At 37.9% G+C, this 20,377-nt stretch overlaps 3 protein-coding genes across 3 annotated transcripts in view; 2 read left to right on the forward strand and 1 right to left on the reverse strand.

Moving 5' to 3' along the window:
• The window catches only part of LOC103510261 (sodium/calcium exchanger 3), a 99,575-nt gene extending 96,808 nt beyond the window's left edge, over positions 1-2,767 (reverse strand). Inside the window, exons 1-4 of the mRNA XM_026824349.1 lie at positions 2,194-2,767; positions 1,753-2,017; positions 967-1,591; positions 525-784 (exon numbers count right to left, since the gene is read on the reverse strand). Of these exons, the coding sequence (XP_026680150.1) occupies positions 525-784; positions 967-1,591; positions 1,753-2,017; positions 2,194-2,620 (1,577 nt within the window). The 5' untranslated portion in view covers positions 2,621-2,767. The remainder of the gene's footprint in view (positions 1-524; positions 785-966; positions 1,592-1,752; positions 2,018-2,193) is intronic.
• Positions 2,768-3,793: 1,026 nt separating this feature from the next.
• LOC103510255 (atlastin-like) lies at positions 3,794-8,545 on the forward strand. The gene is made up of 3 exons (XM_026824357.1): positions 3,794-3,931; positions 7,756-7,929; positions 8,259-8,545. The coding sequence occupies exons 1-3, from the start codon at positions 3,865-3,867 to the stop codon at positions 8,528-8,530; spliced, it is 513 nt and encodes a 170-aa protein (XP_026680158.1). The 5' UTR covers positions 3,794-3,864; the 3' UTR covers positions 8,531-8,545.
• A 3,085-nt stretch (positions 8,546-11,630) lies between these two features.
• LOC103510262 (atlastin-like) lies at positions 11,631-19,643 on the forward strand. The gene is made up of 10 exons (XM_026824350.1): positions 11,631-11,732; positions 12,241-12,414; positions 12,744-12,955; positions 13,340-13,354; positions 13,506-13,628; positions 14,086-14,323; positions 15,525-15,760; positions 16,205-16,332; positions 18,545-18,697; positions 19,424-19,643. The coding sequence occupies exons 2-10, from the start codon at positions 12,252-12,254 to the stop codon at positions 19,548-19,550; spliced, it is 1,395 nt and encodes a 464-aa protein (XP_026680151.1). The 5' UTR covers positions 11,631-11,732; positions 12,241-12,251; the 3' UTR covers positions 19,551-19,643.
• Positions 19,644-20,377: the final 734 nt, after the last annotated feature.

The following is a 20,377-nucleotide window of genomic DNA, read 5'->3' on the forward strand; positions in this document are numbered from 1 at the left end:
CCCTCAAGCACTCTATCATCCCAAACTGAGCACTCTATCATCCCAAACTGACTTGTTTCGGCATAGCTTAAATTACGAGTATTAATTAATAATTACTTTATCTTTACGTATCTAATCTCAGATTAAGAGGCCAAAAATAGGCCTCGGGAGCCTACAAAGAAAATTCTTCTCTTCCTGTTCGCTGTTGTGTTGGGAATTTCTTTTGACCAATATAATGATGACGATGGTACGTCGCCAATAAATTAATCTAAGGAAGACGTTTTGTTTTTCTTAATCTGAAAAGTTGACAGTGATGGGCGGACGTGGTAATTGTGGATGATGGATGAGTTAAGTGAATGATAGGAGGAGGAGGAGGAGGAATGAGGATCTTAATCTACACTCCTCCTATTGTAGAAGTAGCTAGAGGGGTAAGATAAGAGTGATGTAGATATAATTTGGGTTCGTAGAGGAAGATATCGAATTTCTATAGTTTCTAGTACAGAGATAATAGAGTGGTTAGTAAACAAGTTTACTATTTCTCTTACCTAGTCTCCTCGTTATGGAAGATGAGTGCTCCTTCTGTCTGGACGTAGTGAGTTCCTGCTTTGGCTGTGTCATCGTATGTTTTGTATCCCACCTCTACCGTGCCTCGTGCTCCACAACTCCTTAACACTTCCAACTCATACATCCCTACAGACTCTGCTATAGTCACTGATGTTTCCAGAAATCCGAAGGATCCTGCATGATCATCATCCAGAATCATAACAGTGGCACTGGACGGAGCCACGAGTTTGGCATCTTTCACCTTGGTCAGGTGTACGACACCGTGCCTCGTGCTCCACAACTCCTTAACACTTCCAACTCATACATCCCTACAGACTCTGCTATAGTCACTGATGTCTCCAGAAATCCGAAAGATCCTGCATGATCATCATCCAGAATCATAACAGTGGCACTGGACGGAGCCACGAGTTTGGCATCTTTCACCTTGGTCAGGTGTACGAAGAAATATTCATCTTCTTCAAACACATCATCATCAATCACTTGCAGTCTAATCCTTTGCTCCAACTCCCCAGGCTGAAATACAATCTTCCCGGCAGCACCGACATAGTCCGAGCCTGCCTGTGCTGTCCCATCCTCAGTAGCGTACTCTACTGTGACCGTCCCTGATACATCGCCCTCCCTGGCTACTACTACCTCAAACTCGCCTACATTCTCCAGGACGGTGTAATATTGTGGCTTGAAGAATATCCTGGCACCTGTCAGACCTCCTAGCTCTGGTAAGGGAGAGGTTGGCCTATGCTGAGGTTTCTCTTTCCGTGCACTTTGGAAACTTCCCATGATATTCCGGGAGGCTTGGATCCGATAGAATGCTCTACTCTTGGGGACACGCTTCATAATCTCATTCTCTGCCATCTTCTCCAATTCCTCCATCTTCAAGTTGGGATGCATCTGTCTCAATTCTCTCAATGTGGTGGCATAGTTCATGGTTTCATTCTCCTCTAGAATCTCTTCCTCTACATCCTTCTCCATTTCTATATCTCCACTCTCAGCAGCGACAATTACACGATTCTTATTCAGACGGAACTTCTTGAATTCATGACTCGCTAATTTCTTATCAGCAAAGTATGCCGTGAGGACGGTCGCAGGGACTCATTCTCCTCTAGAATCTCTTCCTCTACATCCTTCTCCATTTCTATATCTCCACTCTCAGCAGCGACAATGACACGATTCTTATTCAGACGGAACTTCTTGAATTCATGACTCGCCAATTTCTTATCAGCAAAGTATGCCGTGAGGACGGTCGCAGGGAAGAACAGAAATGTAAGAAGACCCTCCCAGACCTCTACAATGCCAGGAGAGAAAACAGCCAAGATGGCGTAGAGCCAAATATAGGCGAACACAGACCAGGTAGCTGTGACAAAGAACACACGGAGGTGTTTGATCTTCCGCACCTCTCCGTTAGGAATAACAGCGACACACAAGGCGATAATAACAAACAAGTTATACGCGGCGGATCCTACTATCGTCCCAGGACCTAACTCCCCTGCGGAGAACCCTTTCCCCCATATCTCTATGACGGAGAGTAATATTTCAGGGGCGGATGATCCCAGTGCCATTAACGTTAGATTGGCAACTGTTTCATTCCATACCCTGACGGTCACCTTATGTCTGGTGCCTGCCTTGTTCGTCACACTGACCTCGCGTTGGGACCTAACTCTCCCGCGGAGAACCCTTTCCCCCATATCTCTATGACGGAGAGTAATATTTCAGGGGCGGATGATCCCAGTGCCATCAACGTTAGATTGGCAACTGTTTCATTCCATACCCTGACGGTCACCTTATGTCTGGTGCCTGCCTTGTTCGTCACACTGACCTCGCGTTCCTGTGACGTAATCACTTCTATAGCACTCATGAACCGGTCAGATATAATGGACACACCGAGGAAGAAGTATATGAGGAGCACCATATAGACCACACCTCGCATCACTCGATCCAGCGTGGTCATCTCCCCTTCCGCATCCCAGAATGACAAGATGATACCGTCTTGACATTGCGACTGGGTTGAATTCTCGAGCGCAATATTGAACCCGGGCGCGAAAACCAAAAGGAGCGCGACTATCAGACCGAGCTGCAACATCAGAACACAACCGACTTCCAACTGAAACGAACGACAACACTTTCATGTTTCGTGTGCTTCTATCACGCAGCGTCGTTACCATGGCAACACAATGCTTGTTAGCCTTATGTAAAAACTTTCCTATGAAACAAAAAAAAAGAATTTGTGTTGTTCGTACTTTCAAATTATTCTCCATGTACCTACGTACAATACTTGCCTTGCTACCTATCTCCTTATCTAAGTAAATAATGAAGTTACAAGTTAATTCTTCCTATTGATTCTGCACAAGATGAAGGTTAGAAACTTGGAACCATAATATTCCAGGACTAATACTATAATAATGTAGGTATTCGTTGAACCTAGGTACTTTTATGTTTATTTTTATGTCAAAAAGTAATAATGTAGTAAAAAGTTATGATGGTCGGGACGGTATAACTACAATCAAGGTTCTAAGAAGAAAAGTGAGAAAATTCTTTCACTTTCCCTATTATTCCCATTATTTTGTGACCTGAGCGTAAAAGGGTTCATCCTTCACTTCCTTCCAGACTTGCACATTTTCACTGGAATAACAACCAGCTAGCTCTACAGGAGGCTGAGTGGACCCCGAAATGGCCCCGATGGTCACCGATCCAGATGACCACACAGAACGTTGCTTAACTTCAGTGATCTCTTGGAAACTGGGATCGTTTGTCAATATTTCCTGCGCGAGAAGTGAGAACAAGTCATTCGTAGCATAACTCCCCTTACTTGCTAGATAGTGAGAAAGCACGTTTGAATGAAAACCAGTTGACCTTGAACTTTACATCCCTATTTTTGGACGGGTCCATTTCTACCGGTTATCTCAAAGAGGTTGATAGTTTATGGATTATTTACCAAAATAAAGTGAAGCTGATTCACATCTTGGTTATATTATTTTATTTCTTTTAAATAAAATAAAATTGGATGCATATAATTAAATAAAATAGGTACTAGCCATTTCTAATTTTATGGTTGAAAACTTTTATCTTTCTTTTTAGATTCGTTTTGAAAAACTTTATGCGAAGTTGGGAGCGAGAAGCTTCGATCGTGTGAACAGCGCTTTTTACCATCGTGCTTTCAACAAATCCCCATAGATCGCAGCACGTATACGATTTCACAAAACGAAATCAGCTGATGAAAATTTATTCCTTGTTTATTTTTTTACGTATAAATTTTTTTCGATTAAAAAAATTGTAAAAAATTGTTGATTTTCTTATTTCTTTTTCAAAGTTAGTAGATGAGTGATCATGGCGGAATATGTCAAAGTTACCCATCGTAGACCCTCTGATAATGACTCCAAAAACAGCGAAAAGAGTAAGTTTCAACTCCTGTTTCGTTGTTTCTAAAAATACCAAGCTCTAAGCTACTGATAAGACCTGGGTTTGATAACATGGGGAAAAACGGTTACACTTGAATTAGTGCCAAACTTTTCAGGTATTTTTCACTCTGCCCTTGTGTTTCCACAGGCCTTGATCGTCAGAAATCTCATGGGAATATCGAGAGTATTTTCCCTGTTTATTTCAATGTTTCAAATTTACATGCCTCGGGGATTTCTCTCTTTGACCTGCTAGTTCTCAGAAACTTGTTCCTTTACAGTGAACTTTTGGCATAGTTTTTATGTCAGTCATTTTGATTCGTTGGAATTTGGTTCAGAGCTCTATATGATAATATGATCAGACATTGATGTAAACAACACCAATAAATATTTATAAGTATGTACTTCTACGAGCTAATCTGTGTAGGTTTCAAGGTGGACAGAAGTTAATTGTTCTCTGTTGGATTTGCATGTTTTGTAATGCAGTTCTTGTTCTTTAATTAGGTTTATTGGAGTTGTTTCCTGGCTAGGCTAATGGCAAATGGTTAGTGATTGCCAGTATCAGGTGTTCTTTTACTCTCATTAAAATTCAGCTCAGTTCATTTCTTAATTTTCCTAGGTAGAAATATGATTATCTAGTGATTGGTAGCAAGCATAAAGAGGTTTGACAGAGGGAACTGTAACTGCTATGGTCTTATCATCCCAAATCGAAGAGAGAAGGAAGATAGGATAGGACAAAAGCTAGCCATTCCAAGAACAAACATTATCCCATCAGTATAAAATCTGCCCCGGGCAGGAATCAAACCCGCGGCCTAGCACTTACAAGGCAGACGTGCTACCAACTAAGCTAACTAGGCTGGCTGTAAGGTATCTATCTAGTTCTAGGTGGAAATGAACATTTCTGTGGCTTTCAATCAACTACTGAGACCACAACCTGCATTCAATATTTAGATTAAGCAATCTGATTGACTAAATAGTTTGAAATCAACCAATCAACTTACTCAATCTGAGAGTTAGAATCCAAGTTTATTTTCTGACTGTAGTTCTGGCAGTGTACCTAATGATGACATCTTGAAATGAATGAAACTATTCATAGAGATGAAACTTGTAGGTGTAGAATTCTAGATACTACGTAGTAATAGGAAAAATAGTCTGGGAAAATTAATGTTCTAACTCTCATGAGCTCATGATGTGAGTAGTGAGCTAATTTTCATTTCTATGATTAATCTGTGAATAACAGTATCATAAGTTATCTTAGTGGGTAGGTACCTAGGTATCTGATTTATCAAGTGTGGAAGATAGAGAATACAGTCGAACCTGGATAAACGAGAACCCAAGGGACTAGGTCATTTTTCTCGTTTAAAGAGGTTTCTCGTTTAAGGAGTTTCTCGATACAGTACTCTTATGGACTCGGTGTGTGGTGGGAACCAGCCCTATCTGAATCTAAACCAGTTGGAGGCTCAACACAGCGAGTTCAAGAGACAAGCACTCAGCAAGTTCTGTAGGTATATTTTAGTTCTGTACATTTTACATATTGGCATTGTTTCTCCTCAGGAAACATACAGTACTCTTATGGACTCGGTGTGTGGCGGGAACCAGCCCTATCTGAATCTAAACCAGTTGGAGGCTCAACACAGCGAGTTCAAGAGACAAGCACTCAGCCAGTTCAGTGGGATCAGGAAAATGGGAGGCGAAGAGTTCTCGAGCTCCTACAGGGAGAAATTGGAACTGGTGAGTACCGCCATTTTGGAAATGATTACTTTTGGGGATGAGAAAATCCGGAGGTTTTTGTTTTTTTCCTTCAAAATTGATACGAATTAAACTGAAATTTGGCTTTTGTTGTTAGTACATATCACGTATTTGATTATGTCAGAAATTAATTGTGAGTATTATCTTGTCCTCGTTTGACGAACTATAGAATTATTTTTTAATTGGACTATCCCTATAATGTCAAAAATGGGAGGAATTTTTATTTATTTAAGTATTTAATTCGCAAAAAAAAGATACAATTCTGAGTAGGATTACTTAACTTTGTGTTAAAACGCCTTAAAAGAAAAGAAAAAAAAAATAAGCAAGCAAGACATAAATTATAATGCAATGAAATCATCATCTGCCCCGCCAAATTATTACACCCGGAATTGAAATGTTTCGTGCATAAAACATACAAATTTCAAAACGAGGTAAAGATATACCGTTGCGCGTCGTCTAAACTTACCTACCGCGTAAGTTGATTTTCAGGAGGGTGTAAAAGCTAATTATTCAATGAAACCTCTGAAGTTTGGACGACGATACATACAATAATACCTATTAATAATTCGATGAATTTTGAGGATATTAAATAAATAAATACATTTTCAATAAATAAATAAATCTATTTTGCTCTTTGCTGTTACCTACTTATGTAATAGTTATGTAATAGTACGTAATAATACTTATGTAATATGTAATAGTACCTACCTACTTATGTAATAGTAATAATGTACCTACTTGTGATTTTTAATGTAATTATGCACTTGTATATTAATTGGAATTATTCCTCAGGAAACTTACAGTACTCTTATGGACTCGGTGTGTGGTGGGAACCAGCCCTATCTGAATCTAAACCAGTTGGAAGCTCAAGACAGCGAGTTCAAGAGACAGGCACTCAGCCAGTTCTGTAGGTATATTTTAGTTCTGTACATTTTACATATTGGCATTGTTTCTCCTCAGGAAACATACAGTACTCTTATGGACTCGGTGTGTGGTGGAAACCAGCCCTATCTGAATCTAAACCAGTTGAAGGCTCAACACAGTGAGTTCAAGAGACAAGCTCTCAGCCAGTTCAGTGGGATCAGGAAAATGGGAGGCGAAGAGTTCTCGAGCTCCTACAGGGAGAAATTGGAACTGGTGAGTACCGCTATTTTGGAGATGATTACTTTTGGGGACCAGAAAATCCGGAGGTGTTTTTTTCCTTCAAAATTGATACGAATTAAACTGAAATTTGGCTTTTGTTGTTAGTACATATCACGTATTTGATTATGTCAGAAAATAATTGTGAGTATAATCTTGTCCTCCTTTGACGAACTATAGAATTATTTTTTAATTGGACTATCCCTAAAATGTCAAAAATGGGAGGGATTTTTATTTCTTTAAGTATTTAATTCGAAAAAAAGATACAATTCTGAGTAGGATTACTTAACTTTGTGTTAAAACGCCTTAAAAGAAAAGAAAAATAAATAAGCAAGCAAGACATAAATTAGAATGCAATGAAATCATCATCTGCCCCGCCAAATTATTACACCCGGAATTGAAATGTTTCGTGCATAAAACATACAAATTTCAAAACGAATCTATTTTTATAGTCCGCCGGATTGTTGCTGCAAATCTCATTATTTATTTATCCGAAAATTTGTGTATTTTATGGCAAATAAATGATTTTGGTCCGCTGCCAAAGCGTGTTTTTTCATTCAAACACGGGGAAACTACATAGGTCCTTAGTAACCATGATAAACTGATCTTGAGTGGCTTGAAGTTTTTACTCTGTACTTACAGTGTTGTAATTTACACACCTAATAGTGAACAAGAAAAGATATAATTTGATACCCTTGATTAATTAGTTACCTGTCTACTTAGTTATCTTGGTAATTATTCAGAAGCCATGACAATGAAGAAGGAAGGTCCTCTTTGTGTTAAACCTAACCCTAATAACACTGGTCACTGCTCAAATTGTGAAAGCTCCTTTTTTGCATCTAATCTAACCGTATAATAACACTGGTCACTGCTCATTTGTGACTGCTCTTTTTTGTAACAAATACCCTTATCTTTAATTTGGTTTATTTTGCAGTTGATTTGAAGATGGGTGGTGATTTTGAAGAAGATTCCCTACCGCAATATGGAGCTATTCAGATAGTCAAGTCAGAAGAGAAGCACAAGTTTATCCTAGATTACGAGGCACTGGAAAGGATTCTGCTCCAAGATCATGTTAAAGATAAGCATGTTGTGGTTGTGTCAGTGGCAGGTAAGATTCAATTAAACTGGGCCAAGCAATTAGAGGAACACTCATTTTTCAAGTTTTCTTCCATCCCCTTTGCTCTTCTTGGCTCAAATCAGTTTTATTTGAAACTCTGCTTTCCAAAATATATGAAAATCTTGTGTTTTATGTTAAGGATAAGTACCTACTGTAGGTATAATGTCACAATATTGACACTTTGAGTATTCTACATAGGTCCCATTATTCAAAGAAAAACAAGAGAAATCCCAGCCTTTTTAAAAAAAATAAGGAAATAAGGAAAAAGTGCAAAAACATTTGAGAATTCAACTCCAATAAACTGTGTACTTTGTCTCCAGGTGCATTTAGAAAAGGCAAATCATTCCTGTTGGACTTTCTGTTACGCTACATGAACTTCACATACATCGAGGAGGCCCCGTCTGGAGATTGGATGGGTCCGGATGATGTACCGTTGGAAGGATTTTCCTGGCGAGGAGGTTCGGAGAGAGATACAACCGGGATACTCATGTGGTCCCATGTTTATATTGCCACTTTGCCCACTGGAGAGAAGGTGAGTTTGTGCCTTGTGTGTAGTGCTTCCTTTGTGTTTTCTCTAAGTCTAGAAAATTAGCTTGAACTCTACAATCTGAGTGGATTTCATTGTTGTAAGTATTTACTTAGCCCTGTGTTTTCAATCTCATGCTATTCTTGTCCATTGGATGAGGAACTTATTATTGCATACCTAGGCAATGAGGCATACTATGGCACAGGCAATAAGTTTAATACAGTAGGTAGTCTAGACTGGTATAAAAAAACAGAGAAGATATACAAAGCACAAGAAAACTTATATAGCGCAAGATACAGGTACTCACTAAGTATACATACTTACATAGCACAAGATAATGTACTTTACTTAGAAGTTAGAACGCTACATAAATTTGCATGGTAAACTGAGGATAAAGAACGTACAAAACAAGCCAAGAGTTTTCAATGCGCTGAAGTTTACCCGTTGCTAGCTTTTTTTTTTGTAACAATTTATTTTAATTTAATTAGACAACTAAAATAATTGTTTCTTTCAGAACTATGAACCTCAGTATACCTATTTTTTAATCAATTATAACTTATAACACCAACGGTAGATTAGAGATAGAATGTTGGACTCACAAACTGAAGGGCTGAGTATGAGTTCAAAAAAAAAAAAAAAAAAAAAAAAAAAACGGGGGTGTAAAAATTTTTAAAAAAAAAAAAAAAAAAAAAATCAAGCCTATGGCCAGCCACTCACCATCAGGTAACAGGTAGACCTGACAGGCGGACCTTTCAGCTCTACCTGATAGTGAATGGCTGATCTAAGTGGGCCTGGAAAAGCCATCACGCAACGTGAAACGCTGTTTACTTTCAGCAAACCAATAGAAACAGATGCATTGAACGTGCTATCACCGCTCCGCTGGTTGTTTCGAATCCAAGCTAGGTCATAAAATTCATCGAGGTGTTGTTACAGTTGGGGAATAATATTTGTGACTAGCATTTAAGTATTGCTCAACATAGTTACCTAATCATTCCTTTATTGAAAAAGATTAAAAGTCTATCTGTCCCAAATTTTTTGCACGTGATTGTATGATGTTTTTGGACGGCTTTTGATAAAAAGTTATGCTATGTTTACACCAAAGTCCCCGCTTGTTATAGGTGTGTATGTAGTTGTAATTTGAACCATTTTGTTACTTCCCCAGGATATTGATGAGGAGTACGACAAGTTCAAAGCTCACAACGAAAGCAAGAACATCTTCAAGGCCGCGCGCACACCGGCCGTATTCTTCGCTATCGCTGTGGTATTCTATATAATATCCGGATTATGTGGCCTGGTAGGCCTCTACAGTGTTGCCAATACGTGCAACTTGCTCATGGGCTGTGCTCTCCTTACCCTCATCACGTGGGCTTATATCAGGTAAGTAAAGCCATCACGTCACGTCATGTGAACTCATGAGGAGTCAGAAAGATGTATGTAGTTCAAAGTTTTTCCATAATATTGTAGGTAATCTCGTATTGTAGGTAAAAAAAAAAAATAAAAAAAACAGCCACACTACTATCACGTCACGTGATGTAGTGTGGCTGTCTGTTTCTCCGGCCCGGGACAAACTGTATCCTAAACAGATGAGCTTCGTTCTCGAAATGGCTGGCTTTCTCGTATCCTGTTCTGTTCCCCTTCGACTTCGGGGCGATAAGACTTCTGATGTCTATTAAAAAAAAACTTTTTTGGAGGGAGGGGGGGGGATCTGACCGATTGGCAATACTTTCTCATTACCTTGTATATAGTTTCCCTATACTTATTAGTACCAATGGAAAGTAATAAAAATAGAATAGAATAGAATAGAATATACCTTGTTTATCCTGCTCGAATGAGACTAAAAAGTCCCTTTACCCCAGCAGTCTAAACAAGGTCTCGTGTATTTTATGGGTTTAACATTTTACAATGCATAATTATTACAATAGACCTTGCTTAATTATAAAAAAAAGAAAAAAAAATATATTACTTTATACTCTTTGTAGGTTAAGGAAAAAAAAAATAATGTTTTTTTTCCTGTGTGTATTATTTTCAGATACAGTGGAGAGATGACGGACATTGGAATCAAAATAGACGATGTCGCCAATACAGTGTGGGACAATGTATGTATACCTCTGTCTGAGAGTGTGGTTTTAATGTACTCCCCGTACAGGGAGTGTTGACAATTTTGCGGACACCCTATTATAATATGAGTTTCGTGTTAGGAGGGATTGATGAGGGTTGTTCTGGGGGACTTTGAATTGAAAGAAAAAAATAAACAAACAGAAACTCGAATCAGTCGTTGTACTTTTTTCGTGGTTGAAAATCCCTCTTTTTATCGCTTTTAACAATGGAGGAGTTGCAATTAGGTAAATATTATTAATAAAAGGTCGATTCCTACGTAAAAAGTTGTGAAAAATCCAAAAAAGTAACTTTCTAATGAAAAAGTTCAAAGAGTTGTGACGTCAGATTTCACGTCAAAATGCGCAGAAACGCGTGCGCACAAACAAACGAAGCGGGAGTCATAAATTATGACGTCATCGCCTACGGGAGCGTATGCCGTGACGTCAAACTTCACGATTTACCGTTAATTTTTAAATCGATTTATCTCGGTATCTAGAAGTCGTAGAAGAAAAAGAAAAATTCCGTTGGTCTTCATTTTTCCTGCTCCATGACACCTGATAGTGAATGGCTGATCTAAGTGGGCCTGGAAAAGCCATCACGCAACGTGAAACGCTGTTTACTTTCAGCAAACCAATAGAAACAGATGCATTGAACGTGCTATCACCGCTCCGCTGGTTGTTTCGAATCCAAGCTAGGTCATAAAATTCATCGAGGTGTTGTTACAGTTGGGGAATAATATTTGTGACTAGCATTTAAGTATTGCTCAACATAGTTACCTAATCATTCCTTTATTGAAAAAGATTAAAAGTCTATCTGTCCCAAATTTTTTGCACGTGATTGGATGATGTTTTTGGACTGCTTTGGATAAAAAGTTATGCTATGTTTACACCAAAGTCCCCGCTTGTTATAGGTGTGTATGTAGTTGTAATTTGAACCATTTTGTTACTTCCCCAGGATATTGATGAGGAGTACGACAAGTTCAAAGCTCACAACGAAAGCAAGAACATCTTCAAGGCCGCGCGCACACCGGCCGTATTCTTCGCTATCGCTGTGGTATTCTATAAGAATATAAGTACTTGCTGAAACTGTAAGTAGGAAGTTGTTCAGAATGATTATTTTCCAGATGATAGGGGAATTATAAACTGATTGAAGGAATCTATTTCTCTGCTAGGTCTGTACATGTGTTTTTTGGAATTCTACAACTCAAATCCTTATTTGAAATTTTTGCTAGGCATTAAGAGTTTTTGTTTTAATAACATGTAGTTACTTAAGTAGGTATTCAGTTTACTTTTTCTTCCTTTCTTTCTTTCTTTTTACCTACATAGGTCCTTAGTAACCATGATAAACTGATCTTGAGTGGCTTGAAGTTTTTACTCTGTACTTACAGTGTTGTAATTTACACACCTAATAGTGAACAAGAAAAGATATAATTTGATACCCTTGATTAATTAGTTACCTGTCTACTTAGTTATCTTGGTAATTATTCAGAAGCCATGACAATGAAGAAGGAAGGTCCTCTTTGTGTTAAACCTAACCCTAATAACACTGGTCACTGCTCAAATTGTGAAAGCTCCTTTTTTGCATCTAATCTAACCGTATAATAACACTGGTCACTGCTCATTTGTGACTGCTCTTTTTTGTAACAAATACCCTTATCTTTAATTTGGTTTATTTTGCAGTTGATTTGAAGATGGGTGGTGATTTTGAAGAAGATTCCCTACCGCAATATGGAGCTATTCAGATAGTCAAGTCAGAAGAGAAGCACAAGTTTATCCTAGATTACGAGGCACTGGAAAGGATTCTGCTCCAAGATCATGTTAAAGATAAGCATGTTGTGGTTGTGTCAGTGGCAGGTAAGATTCAATTAAACTGGGCCAAGCAATTAGAGGAACACTCATTTTTCAAGTTTTCTTCCATCCCCTTTGCTCTTCTTGGCTCAAATCAGTTTTATTTGAAACTCTGCTTTCCAAAATATATGAAAATCTTGTGTTTTATGTTAAGGATAAGTACCTACTGTAGGTATAATGTCACAATATTGACACTTTGAGTATTCTACATAGGTCCCATTATTCAAAGAAAAACAAGAGAAATCCCAGCCTTTTTAAAAAAAATAAGGAAATAAGGAAAAAGTGCAAAAACATTTGAGAATTCAACTCCAATAAACTGTGTACTTTGTCTCCAGGTGCATTTAGAAAAGGCAAATCATTCCTGTTGGACTTTCTGTTACGCTACATGAACTTCACATACATCGAGGAGGCCCCGTCTGGAGATTGGATGGGTCCGGATGATGTACCGTTGGAAGGATTTTCCTGGCGAGGAGGTTCGGAGAGAGATACAACCGGGATACTCATGTGGTCCCATGTTTATATTGCCACTTTGCCAACTGGAGAGAAGGTGAGTTTGTGCCTTGTGTGTAGTGCTTCCTTTGTGTTTTCTCTAAGTCTAGAAAATTAGCTTGAACTCTACAATCTGAGTGGATTTCATTGTTGTAAGTATTTACTTAGCCCTGTGTTTTCAATCTCATGCTATTCTTGTCCATTGGATGAGGAACTTATTATTGCATACCTAGGCAATGAGGCATACTATGGCACAGGCAATAAGTTTAATACAGTAGGTAGTCTAGACGAATAGTTAATTTCCTTACTAAGTACAGAAAAACAAAGTTTTTTTATGAGTAAAAAGAACACATTTTATGGGTTAAGAGACTCTAGAAAAAAAAAAAGATTTTTCAAATAAGCCCTCTTATTTAACTCTATTAAATATTTCTTCTATGTCCAGGCTGCTGTTATTCTGGTTTAGACACCCCAAGGTACTTCCGACATATTGACAGTGAGAACGTACTGACGGGATTGGTGCCACCGTGTTGCACTGAGCACCAGTGTTGACGGCTCTATGCCAAGATAATACAATCCTATCGCGAGAACATACAGGAAAAGGACTTCAGTATTTCGACATACTGTTCACCGAGTCGGAAAGACTGGCTACACAGAGGTATTGGGAAGACTGGCAGCTTGAGCAGACACTGGCCAACCCAAAACCATGTCATGAGATGTTTGCAATTCTTGAGGTGAGTACCTAACCCCCATTCCCCACTACATCTCAAAAGTAGTTAGGATGAACATTCCACAAAGTTACCAAGTCTTAAAGAAAGTATTCAATCTACTCTACTTGATTGTCAAATAACCAGTGACATGTTGAATTCAACTAATTTTAATGGATCACTCTGATCCACTGATGTTAGGAAATGTTTTGCGTGGTTTGTGTCTGGATGGGTGGCTGGTCTAGCTGTGAGGTTAGATGTGAGACAAGCAAAAGCTTGTCATCCGAATGGAGATTAAACTGTAATTTTTTCAGAACCGATTTATCTCGGGACCTAAGAGGTCTTAGAGGAAAAAGAATAGCCTTCTGTTGGTTCTTTTTTTTTTTTTTTTTTTTTTTTTTTTTTGCTCTTCAACTTTGAAACCTCACCTACACAAGGGCACATAGTCTATTGCGAACTTGTACTTAGCTGTGAATAACAATAATCCTTTCCCTCCCCCGGTTCAGTTCGTGACTGGAGTTTCCCATACGAGGCAGAGTACGGTGAGGAGGGAGGTCGCAAGATTCTCGAGAGAAGACTTCAAATATCCGAGAAGCAACACGCCGAACTACAATCACTACGGGAACACATCAAGTCTTGCTTTAGTGAGATCAGTTGCTTCCTGATGCCACATCCGGGACTCAAAGTGGCCACCAATCCCAAGTTCGATGGCAGATTGAAAGGTACGTATGCTTTAATGGCGGTCGAACTATACTAATCACAGATTGAAAGGTACGTGCGCTCTGTGCTTTATTGGCGGTCGAACTATGCTAATCACAGATTGAAAGGTACGTGTGCTCTGTGCTTTATTGGCGGTCGAACTAGCAAATCAATCAAATCAAATCAAATCATGAATTATTAATTTGTGGTAAAGCAGAGAGCTTCTTCACAACTTGAGACTAGATAAATATTAGAAATGAACTCCCCATCCGTGGCACAAGCTCTGCTTATACGGATGGGTATACCATTTATAAAAATTCAGTATGTTCTGAGAGTTATATTGAAAAATAATAAATGGAAACTTGATAAATTAAGTGGGTATCACAGCGTTTTACTACGAGCCTCCTTCAATTCTCATCTACACGTATCATCAGTCTTTTTACTCGGTAATGCCGCCACTGGTCGTTACTCAATTAAAGTCGGTACTCAATTGTCCTCACGAGGCTGAGTGCACCCCGAACTCCAAGCATAGAGCGGGAAAAAACTTCGACCCGCCGGGAATCGAATCGACCTCCTGCGTGCAAGCCTAGTGTGATACCCACTCGGCCACGGAGGTTACTCTGGATTGTTTAAAACTTTTACCCCTAGGCATCTGATCCTATTAATTCTATTTTCCCCATCTGTGGCACAAGCTCTGCTTATACGGATGGCTATACCATTTATAAAAATTCAGTATGTTCTGAGAGTTATATTGAAAAATAATAAATGGAAAATTCAGTATGTTCTGAGAGTTATATTGAAAAATAATAAATGGAAACTTAATAAAATTAAATTGAATTCCTTCAGACATCGAGCCTGATTTCAAGGAGAGCCTATCCCAGTTGGTACCCATTCTGCTGGCGCCGGAAAATCTTCTCCTCAAGGAAATGTGCTTTAATGGCGGTCGAACTAAACTAATCACAGATTGAAAGGTACGTGCGCTCTGTGCTTTATTGGCGGTCGAACTAGCAAATCAAATCATGAATTAAATTATTAATTTGTGGTAAAGCAGAGAGCTTCTTCACAACTTGAGACTACATAAATATTAGAAATGAACTCCCCATCCGTGGCACAAGCTCTGCTTATACGGATGGGTATACCATTTATAAAAATTCAGTATGTTCTGAGAGTTATGTTGAAAAATAATAAATGGAAACTTAATAAAATTAAATTAAATTTCTTCAGACATCGAGCCTGATTTCAAGGAGAGCCTATCCCAGTTGGTACCCATTCTGCTGGCGCCGGAAAATCTTCTCCTCAAGGAAATCTCAGGTGTGCAGGTCAAGGCAAAAGATCTGGTGCAGTATTTCAAGTCCTATCTGAACCTATTCTCGGGCGATGAGTTACCAGAACCCAAGTCAATGCTCGTGGCCACTGCGGAGGCTAACAATCTGTCTGCTGTAGCTGCTGCCAAGGTAAGTTAATGAACCTTTATTTGGAAGTAAAGATACACCGTCGCGTCGTCTAAACTTACTTACCGCGTAAGTTGATTTTGGCAACTTTTCAGGAGGGTGTAAAAGCTAATTATTCAATGAAACCTCTGAAGTTTGGACGACGATACATACTCGTACAATACCTATTAATAATTCGATGAATTTTGAGGATATTAAATAAATAAATTTTCAATAAATAAATAAATAAATCTGTTTTGCTCTTCGCTGTTAGCTCTTAAGCAATATAGCTAAAAGTTGTGTCGACTGAGGAGGAAACAGCTCAGGCAGTCCTGGACTTGAAAATCATGGGATTTCTCATCTGACTCTCTCTGTGAATTACAAGTATACGTTGACTGATTAAATCCTTTTTTTGTTGACTGATTAAATCCTTTTTTTGTTGACTGATTAAATCCTTTTTCCTCGCCCCCACAGGTCATGAAGCCCGGGTACAAAGCGGTCATCGAGAAGTCCGTAGAGCAGGCAGTTCTATCCCGCAGCAACTCGTACATCGGCCAGCCCACCAACACTTCCCTGTCCCGCCAAACCTCGCACAATGGTCGGCCCCACCAGTCTTGATACCGCCGGGAAGGTCTGGGCCACCACAAGTTCTGAACGGGTGGCCCGCCAACGCCCAACGACAGGCCTCCGAGATGTGATTCGTTTTGAGTTTTTGATGAAAATAGGTATTTAAAATGTTGATTTTTCTTTTCCTTTTTCTATTGAAAATGAACAGAATTTTAGAGCTCATCAATTTTTTTCCGTTTATATGTGTGATTGATCGGCATTTTAATAATGATTTTTCTCTCATGAAAATTAACAGAAATTTGAAGTTCTTTTTTATGTGTGATCCGCGATTATGTGAAAATTTTAGTCTCAATTCTTTCTCTCCTTTCTCCGTGACTTTTTTTTTCTTCTTTTTTTTTCTATGTTTCTTCGATTCTTTCTTTGAAAACTAACAGGATGCATAGATCTGTTTTCACTTTTCAGATTACTGTGAATATGTGTGTAATGAATTGATGATGTGATGAGATTGTATAATTTTTTTTTTACTGTTGTCAAATATTTGTCCGCTTATAATTTTATTACGATCCCACATATTTATGTCTCGATCTTTCATGTTTGTTTCGTTGTTTCATAGAGAGATTTGTGTTCTATTTGTTTTCTAAATTCTAATTTCTGTTTTTGTTTATTTCTCTCTCTCTCATCAAATTTTGTCCTGTTAAACAACGATGACACTTTTGTTACTGTTTCAGCAATAATCTACTATTACTGTCAAATTTTGCAAATATTGATGAGATTTCATACCCTGTTTTTTATCGCACAAACCAAGCTTCGTTTGGAACTCCTAGTTAAATTATGTATATACATGTTTTAAGCTCTCTAAAATTATTTTCTCCTTTTTCTTCTAAAAAAAAGCATATAAAAAAATTAACCTAACAAGTGTCTTAGGTTTTTAAAAAGTCCAAAAACATCCATAAGAAGGGAAAAAAAGTTTAGAGAAAATCTGAAAAAACCTGGTTAGGTTTAACCTGACATTTTTTCCACCCAATGATTGAAAGTTTAAAACTAAAATACAAAATACATGAGACGTTGGTTAGACTGCGGGAGTAAAGGGACTTTTAAGTCCTGTCTCAGCAGGATAAACAAGGTATGTTCTACAAAATTTTATATTTAGGTCTTCCTTAATTAATTCAGTTATGATTTTTCCTTCTTTTTGTTCTAGTGAATTAACTTTTGACTAAATTTAAAATTAAGTGCCAAATTTAAACCTTTATTTTAATTTTAAAATCGGAGTTCTATGGAAATATTTGAGTTTTCACGTTTTAATTCGTTTAATTTTCTTACTTTTTGTACGGTAAATTTTTGTAAGAGCTTATCAGCTAATTGCGTTTTTTAAAGAAGTATTCCTTTGGGAAAATCAAATCTTGTACTAATGAAAATTATTGATAATATGCATGTAGAACAAAACCCAATTTAAGAAGAGAAAGAACAAAATCGATTCAAAATTGAAACTATGAAAATAAAAATTGAAATGGTGAACTTGATTTCCTTAGAATAATTATTCTTTTGAAAAGCAATTGAAGAAAAATTAGAGTGGTAGTAATGCTGATGAATTAGCATTGCAAGACCACTAAACCTTATACCATAACACTAGACCAAAATCTAGCAACATCAAATTGCAATGTATTTGCTAAAAACAAATAACGACAGTCTGTTTTGCAAATTTGTATTTTGTAGGTGTGGTAACTTTTGCTTAGTTTGTGCTTTGTATTTACTCATATAGGTTGAATATATCTGTATTTTCTCAGATAAAACTTTGGCTAATGCCCATTAACTCGGATTAAGTAGAGCAGATTGGATCAAGCAATTTGATTAGTTAATCCAAAAATTAAAATGAACCAGATTTGCTTAATCCAAACTATTTAATCAAAGCTGAAGTTTAAGTGCAGCCCCGGGAACTAAAGGCAATGAGGACCCGATTTTTGTGGTGGATAGCAGTTTTGGTTTTTGGTTGTGTGTTTGTTAGTGAGAATTGCTAATTCTCTTGGTTTTAATTGGATTAGCTGATTGGATAAATTAGGTACCTACATGAAATCTAGTAGGGTAGTTGTGCTTTTTTTAGTGCTACTTTGGGCCTCCTCGATGTATGTGAAGTAAAACTTTTTTTCCTGAGATTGAAGGCCCATTGCATAGTAAATAATACGTAAAAGTTTTCAATAGCCACTTTATTTACTCCCTGTATGCAAAATTGCAAATTAATATTGATTTCAGTGTGTATCACTTCAACTTTCATTGTGTTGTGTGCGTTGTATTCTATATAATATCCGGATTATGTGGCCTGGTAGGCCTCTACAGTGTTGCCAATACGTGCAACTTGCTCATGGGCTGTGCTCTCCTTACCCTCATCACGTGGGCTTATATCAGGTAAGTAAAGCCATCACGTCACGTCATGTGAACTCATGAGGAGTCAGAAAGATGTATGTAGTTCAAAGTTTTTCCATAATATTGTAGGTAATCTCGTATTGTAGGTAAAAAAAAAAAATAAAAAAAACAGCCACACTACTATCACGTCACGTGATGTAGTGTGGCTGTCTGTTTCTCCGGCCCGGGACAAACTGTATCCTAAACAGATGAGCTTCGTTCTCGAAATGGCTGGCTTTCTCGTATCCTGTTCTGTTCCCCTTCGACTTCGGGGCGATAAGACTTCTGATGTCTATTAAAAAAAAACTTTTTTGGAGGGAGGGGGGGAACTCATGGGGAGTCAGAAAGATGTATGTAGTTCAAAGTTTTTCCATAATATTGTAGGTAAAAAAAAAACAGCCACACTACTATCACGTCACGTGATGTGATAGTAGTGTGGCTGTCTGGTTCTCCGGCCCGGGACATACTGTATCCTAAACAGATGAGCTTCGTTCTCGAAATGGCTGGCTTTCTCCTATCCTGTCTTCCTTCGACTTCGGGGCGATAAGACTTCTGATGTCTATCACCTTTTGGGGGGAAAAAATCCGACCGATTGGCAATACTTTCTCATTAGCTCATCACCTTGATAGGTTCCCTATACTTATTAGTACCAATGGAATGAAAATATCTTTATTCATAGGGAAAGTAAAAAAAAAAACTAATATTTTTTCCTGTGTGTATTATTTTCAGATACAGTGGAGAGATGACGGACATTGGAATCAAAATAGACGACGTAGCCAATACAGTGTGGGACAATGTATGTATACCTCTGTCTGAGAGTGTGGTTTTAATGTACTCCCCGTATAGGGAGTGTTGACAATTTTGCGGACACCCTATTCTAATATGAGTTTTGTGTTAGGAGGGATTGATGAGGGTTGTTCTGGGGGACTTTGAATTGAAAGAAAAAAATAAACAAACAGAAACTCGAATCAGTCGTTGTCAAGTGGGACCCTTTTTAATGGGAAATTTGAATAAACGGGAAAAAATTGTATCCCCTTCATTTATAATTATTGTAATTGGGACAAAATTGCCGGTCCCTTGGATTCCCTATTAGACCGGTTTGGCTGTAAGGAGTGCGGAATCGTTCGCGAAACATTGCTGAGTTATTCTTCATATGGCTGAGACAAAAATCTGAAGTTATAAACTTGGTTAACTTTTAGTTTAGTCGATTAGGCAATTTGATTGGTTCATTTTAAACTTTGTATTAAAATGTAACCAATCAGAAGTCGGTTTAACTTAACCCAAGTCAGATTATGGTCGAGGCCAACTGGAAAGAATCTCGCTGACTTCTAGTAGGATGATGGTTTAAAATTAAGTGCCAAATTTAAACCTTTATTTTAATTTTAAATTCAGAGTTCTATTGAAATAATTGAGTTTTCACGTTTTAATTTTCTTTCTTTTTGTACGGTAAATTTTTGTAAGAGCTTATCAGCTAATTGCGTTTTTTTAAGAAGTATTCCTTTGGGAAAATCACATCTTGTACTAATGAAAATTATTGATAATATGCATGTAGAACAAAACCCAATTTAAGAAGAGAAAGAACAAAGTCGATTCAAAATTGAGTTACGTGACGCCTTGCATTTTTCGAGGACGCTACCCTTCTCCATTTTTCAATTTTTCATTTTGTAGAAATTTAAAGAAGGG

This window comes from Diaphorina citri, unplaced genomic scaffold (genome assembly GCF_000475195.1).
Source record: "Diaphorina citri unplaced genomic scaffold, Diaci psyllid genome assembly version 1.1 scaffold578, whole genome shotgun sequence".
NCBI lineage: Eukaryota > Metazoa > Arthropoda > Insecta > Hemiptera > Psyllidae > Diaphorina > Diaphorina citri.

What these genes read in the sequence shown, in the direction of transcription:
- LOC103510262 (XM_026824350.1), top strand. Translation starts at nt 12,252, where the DNA reads ATGGGTGGTGATTTTGAAGAAGATTCCCTACCGCAATATGGAGCTATT. An exon ending in CAAACCTCGCACAATGGTCG is followed by an intron (nt 16,333 to 18,544) that starts GCCCCACCAGTC and finishes TATTGATTTCAG; the next exon opens with TGTGTATCACTTCAACTTTC. An exon ending in ATCACGTGGGCTTATATCAG is followed by an intron (nt 18,698 to 19,423) that starts GTAAGTAAAGCC and finishes TATTATTTTCAG; the next exon opens with ATACAGTGGAGAGATGACGG.
- LOC103510255 (XM_026824357.1), top strand. Translation starts at nt 3,865, where the DNA reads ATGGCGGAATATGTCAAAGTTACCCATCGTAGACCCTCTGATAATGAC. An exon ending in CTCCAAAAACAGCGAAAAGA is followed by an intron (nt 3,932 to 7,755) that starts GTAAGTTTCAAC and finishes TTTATTTTGCAG; the next exon opens with TTGATTTGAAGATGGGTGGT. An exon ending in TGTGGTTGTGTCAGTGGCAG is followed by an intron (nt 7,930 to 8,258) that starts GTAAGATTCAAT and finishes CTTTGTCTCCAG; the next exon opens with GTGCATTTAGAAAAGGCAAA.